The following is a 5,673-nucleotide window of genomic DNA, read 5'->3' as shown; positions in this document are numbered from 1 at the left end:
TGCTAACATGTTAACACGTTAACATGTTAGCACGTTAACATGTTAGCATGTTAACATGTTAGCATGTTAACATGTTAACATGCTAACATGTTAACGTGTTAACGTGTTAACAAGTTAACATGCTAACATGCTAACATGTTAACGTGCTAACATGTTAACATGTTAACATTACTTACATATCAGATCCAGATGTTAAAGTTCATTCAGCTCACATCAGGAAGTCGCTTAGTTCAAGGTTTAATTTAATAAACTAATGAAGTGGAGTCGACCTGTTTGACCTCAGAGTCTGACCCCAGATCACTTCCAATGGATGAATCACTGAACTGATCATTTATCTCACTGTAATGAACTTCATATCTAGACTTTGACTAGGCCCTCCTTTATTTCTTCTCGTCCCTCCTGTTGATAAATTTGTTGCTGTTTGGGTCGTTGTCCTGCTGATGACCTGGTTCTGATCAGGTGGGCTTAACTCCAGAACATTTAAGTCACATGGAAGGGTGCACTTAGTTTTTGTCATGACTGAACTGTTGATTATAATTAATTATAATCGTTTTTTTCCCTTGAATTTATTAGCTCAACAAACTAGATTATGTTTCAACTTGAAAAAAACCCTCATCTTTCAAGATCAAACTATACATAAAACTATATACATACATACATACATACATACATACATACATACATACATACATACATACATATTTTGCGTCATGGTTGCATAAATTGATTGATTGTTTGAATGTTTCACTTTGTGTTTTTCCATCAGAACTTGTGCATTTAGTTGCCAACAGAAACATGTAAAACTCAAAGCTAAAGCTATGCAGCAGCTGTTAGCAGAGACAAAACAAAAACCAAGTCTTCCTCAGCGACTGTTTCCTGTCTGAACAAACGTTCAGATTCATTCTGAGCTCTCATGTCGGTGCTGTTAACAAACCGAGACGTTTCTGATGTAGATCTGGGACTCGGCAGCAAACCAGCGAAATGATCCTGTTTCTGCTGCGGCTCGTCTTTAAAAGCCTCGTGTCTGTTGGCGTGAAGAAGCACACGGAAATGTTACGTTTTGAAAAGTTCCACGTCTTTTGCTTTTCTGCGTGAAGCAGCTTCAAAAGTATCTGAATGTTTTCTTTTGTGTTTGACTCGAGTCTGTTTAGGATATTTGCTTTGATTGTACTCTGATTTTGAATGAAACTCTTTTGTTGCAAAGCGAAACACTTTGTGGTTGTAGCGAGTGTTTCACCTGAAGCCTTTCAGTTGGTCGTTTCTCAGCCTCTGATGGCAGCATGGAGGAGGACGGCCTGCTCCAGCTTTAAACCCAGGACGGATAACAGCTCCTGTTACCTGTAAGACATCAGACTGGCTGACCAGACAAAGCTTTTTATTAAAAAGATGCACAACTCCATGGAAAAAAAAAGATTTCAAACTATCTATATATAGAAATGAAACTCAGAAATCATATCCAGCATTACCAGTGCCTCAGCAGTGTGTTAACAAATCAAATTTAAATCTGATTTTTGTTTTGTTTTTCATTATGGGTGCAAAAAAATGTTTACTTTAAATATTCTCTTCATGTTTGAACTTTGTAGTTTTGTTTTGGACTGAAGTAGCTTCTCCATGCCTGACTCTGGAGTGGGCCTTTAATAACGCTCCAGTTGGACGTGACGAAGCAGACATCTGCATGTGTGTGTTCACCTCTAAGCCTCCACCGCTTCTAAATATAATCAAACACCCATAAAGTCTGAGGGACTGAAGAGCTTTGAAAACAAGAGTTTTGTGGGTTTTTACTGAGTTTCCTGTGTCGTTTTGTACTCTGGAGATAAATGAGCAAAAAATGTGAAACCTGGTAATTTATCATTGTTCCTCTCCTACTGTTACATCGACTGTTTTTATCTCCAAATGTAGCAGCATGTGTTGTTTTAATAAAAAATAAATCTATGTTTTTCAGCAGGTGTTCCTCGTTTGTATGTAGGAGGTTTCAGAACAACTTGKTCCTCAACTTCTGTTTATTTCAGCTTCTTTGTATCTTTTACAGATTTCATAAAATCCCTCACATTATGCTCACAGTCTTCAGAATAAAACACCGGCTCACTAACGCTGAGGCTTCCTGCATCCAACACTATAATATATCCTTTCTTCCAACTCTTTAGTTATTTTACTGAATGTAGTTGCTGTTGACGAGTCTAAGAAGAAAAGGCCACATCTGAGTTAAATGTTTGCCTTTTGCTTACTTGTGATGAGGAAACTCGACTCTAAATAGACTTTTTWAAAAAATGAACGAAGCAGCAAAGTTTGTCCAAATTAACAGGAGAGAAATCCAGTCAGAAAACGGCAGCGCTGCGCTGCAGAGCGTCCTGGCTTCTGATGAAATAATCAGCTTATGTCAAACTGCAGATGTGAGCGAGTTCCAGAGGCTCATGGAGGCCGACAGACTTCCTTCCACAAATAATCCCTCAGTTCTCATCTCTGCTCCATTTGAAGGATTTAGAGGCAGGAAGGTTTACCTTGCTGTGTGCAGCACACAGCCGTTCAGARTTTATTTAATACATTATTTAGTAATATTAATACGTATTTATATAACTATACAAACACAAATAACAGTTGACGGTTTTGTCTTTGCAAAAAGCTGAAGCTCAGTCAGATTGGATGGGGAGTCTTTATGAGCTCTCCTGACATAACTTCATCTGATTTAGGTATGGGATTTGACTGGGCCATTTTTAAATCCTGGTTGTATGCTTAAAGTTACAACATAAATCTGGGTCTTCTTCTTCTTCACCATAGTSTTTTCTTCCCAAACAGCAAGTTGGTACACTACCGCCACCAGCTGGTCAGTCTGTGTAACCTTTAAATCTGTTGATCAACTGATCTCCATCTACCATCCAGGATTTGCCTCATATTTAGATCCTCCCCGTTACAATGACAAACAAAAATCATTCATTTGTAGAATTTGGACAACATGCAAGATGGTAAAAGGAAAAAAAAACCAAAGCTTTCAATTTGGAAAAGAATGCAAACCTTTATGTGTTTGAAGAAATCGAAAAAAGAAAGAAAAGAGTGAACTAAAACCAWGAACATTAGCTTTAACCATCCTGCCATGCGACATGAGGAGATTTAGAAAGGCCAGTTTTTTCCCTCCCATTTGCCAACTAAAACAAAGATCTCCTCCTAACCCAATTTAAAAAAAAAATTAAAACTTTAAGATGAATTTGAAATAGAAAAAAAGTGGGCAGCACGGTGGTGCAGTGGCTAACACTGCAGCTGCACAGAGAGGATGTGTCCCGTCTTCGCTGAGTGGAGTTTGCATGATCTCCCTGTACCTGCGTGGGTTTTATCCAGGTGCTCTGGTTTCCCCCCACATCTCCTAAAACATGTAGGTGAGGTCAATCCGTCAATGTAAATTACCCCCAAAAGAGTTTAAGAAACTGCAAGAATTGGTTTAAAAAGATCAGCTAAGACTCATGTGGCATCAGCACTACGTCTAAGACTATTCCTCACCAACCTGCTTCCTCAGAGCCTCAACAGCACATAGCTCAATATTTACAGCAACCTAAATGTAAACGTTATTGTTTCGAGTCTCATCTTTTTCTCGTCACCATTTCAGGTGAATTGGGTTGTCTGCTGCCATCTAGTGGCAATGCAGTAAACATCCAAAAAGTCTTAGTGACGTATAAACTTCTCTTTTCCGTCATACGATGTGCTGTTAAGTACCACAGCTGAAGGACTRGTTAAATGTCTTCAGTAACTAACAGCTGGAAGCTCGTTTTTGTCCCGGTCATAAGTTCGGCAGGCAGGTCGCAGATCAGATGAGGCTCTTTGCTGCATTGCTGCAGAGCGACGGGCAGAATACCAAGTGGTCTGAAAGCTGAGCATGCAGCACTGAGGAAAACCAGGAACGTTTGTCCAAATTCTCCCTGACTGGGTCGTTTCATAGCCCCMGGCCTCGACCCCGACCCGATTCTAACAGAATGAAACCAGACTTTCCGTCAGGKGAAAATCTGTGAATCATTTAACCTTGAATTGAAACCGACAGCAACAACATCCTGCAGTTCAAAGCAGTAAGCAAACTGCAGCTGGGTGTAAAMATACAAATTTATTATTTACAAACTGTAAACTTCCCCAAACTGACACACAAAACAGTAGAAAAGCATATAGAGCATTAAGRTGATGCATTAAAATGATAACAGCTGCAGATGGACTGGAACTCAWCCAGRTAACATAAACGGTACGTTTTCCAAATACGATGATGAGATGCAAAGATCATTCCCTTACTGGAAATAAAAATAATTAAAACTCATAAAATAATAAACAGATAATCTTATAGAAATGTTCTTAGTTTTGGCACATTAACTTATAAAACGAGACTGTAAAGTAAAACGTTATCTTATTAAAAAACAAACAGCAGCTAATGTGTTAAACTTATTTTAAAAACACATTTAACCTCAAACTAATAGTTACAAACAAAATAAAACAAAAATTCCCTTCAGTCGAATTCAATTCAAAAATGCATTATTGATCCCAGAGGAAACTGAAAAAATATTCTGAAAGATGCGAATATTAAATGCCATCAAAGGAGGAAAGAAGATTATGAATCTGAATTTTCACCAGCTGCCATCAAACTATAATAAGCAAAAATTAATGTTTATGATGAAATTTAGATGTTGGTTCATTTCTGCATATTGAATTTAGCATCTTGTTTTTTTAACGTTTGGGGTCAGYATGTCTGCAAATACGTTTTCTAAACTTATTTWGTAAATCCATCACCATGGAGACATGAAACGATAAATTCTTTGTGCAAATTCTGAACTCCGTRTGGAAACGTCCGAGCGGCAGCAGTAGAAATTCTTCCCTATTTAAAAACATACAAGATGTTATTAGTTTCAGTTTCCTGAAACAAATAAAACKGAGGTTTTCCCTAAAGGTTGGATTGAATCCAGGTTTTCCTTCATGTGAAGCTGTCTGGACCCAGGCGGAACCGGACCAGGAGAGGGAGATGGTCGGATGAGTGGTGCCAGTTGGGAAGTCTGTGGACTTCCTCCAGCTCTGATTGCCCAACCAATGACAGCCTGCCCAGCAGCTGGAGGCCCCGCCCACCAGGAAGTGAAGGGGTTGCGTTTATATCTAATAAGGGAGAGTCGAGAGAGAACAGGAAACTGTTACTACTACTAATAATAAGGACAGAAAAACAAGTGTGTGTGTGTGTGTGTGTGTGTACCTGAGCTGTACAGGATGTAGTCCACGGTCAGGGATGTGTGTGAGTGGCTGGTGGTGACCTCAGGGCGGCCGTCCGGCAGCAGGCGGTGCCCGTAAGACGACTGCAGCTTCAGGTCATGATTGATCCTGAATCTGGAGCAGTTTGGCTCTGACCTAAGATCAGAGGTCAGAATYGTTYAGGACACACACCTGGCCTCACACTGCTCTGATTGGCTTAAAGCCTGGTCATCTGGTTACCTGGCAACATCAGCTGAGGCTTGAGAGGCGGGATCTTCTACCGTCAGGTTAGAGATTCCTCCTTCCACAGCTGGGACAGACGACAGAGCTGAGATGAAACCGGTTCAGGTTCACATGAAACGAGCTGAAACCGGTTCAGGTTCACATTAAATGAACTGAAACCGGTTCAGGTTCACATTAAATGTTAAATGAACTGAAACTGGTTCAGGTTCACATTAAATGAACTGAAAC

The 5,673-nt window shown here is 39.7% G+C and overlaps 1 protein-coding gene across 1 annotated transcript in view; it reads right to left on the bottom strand.

Annotated features, from left to right (window-relative positions):
* Positions 1-4,461: 4,461 nt before the first annotated feature.
* angel2 (angel homolog 2 (Drosophila)) overlaps positions 4,462-5,673 on the bottom strand; it is a 9,218-nt gene continuing 8,006 nt past the window's right edge. The window contains exons 6-8 of the mRNA XM_008397339.2: positions 5,443-5,543; positions 5,207-5,358; positions 4,462-5,112 (exon numbers count right to left, since the gene is read on the bottom strand). Of these exons, the coding sequence (XP_008395561.1) occupies positions 4,937-5,112; positions 5,207-5,358; positions 5,443-5,543 (429 nt within the window). The 3' untranslated portion in view covers positions 4,462-4,936. The remainder of the gene's footprint in view (positions 5,113-5,206; positions 5,359-5,442; positions 5,544-5,673) is intronic.

Source organism: Poecilia reticulata, linkage group LG21, assembly GCF_000633615.1.
Source record: "Poecilia reticulata strain Guanapo linkage group LG21, Guppy_female_1.0+MT, whole genome shotgun sequence".
NCBI classification, from domain to species: Eukaryota; Metazoa; Chordata; class Actinopteri; order Cyprinodontiformes; family Poeciliidae; genus Poecilia; species Poecilia reticulata.
This window is presented reverse-complemented; position numbering and strand designations above follow the sequence as displayed.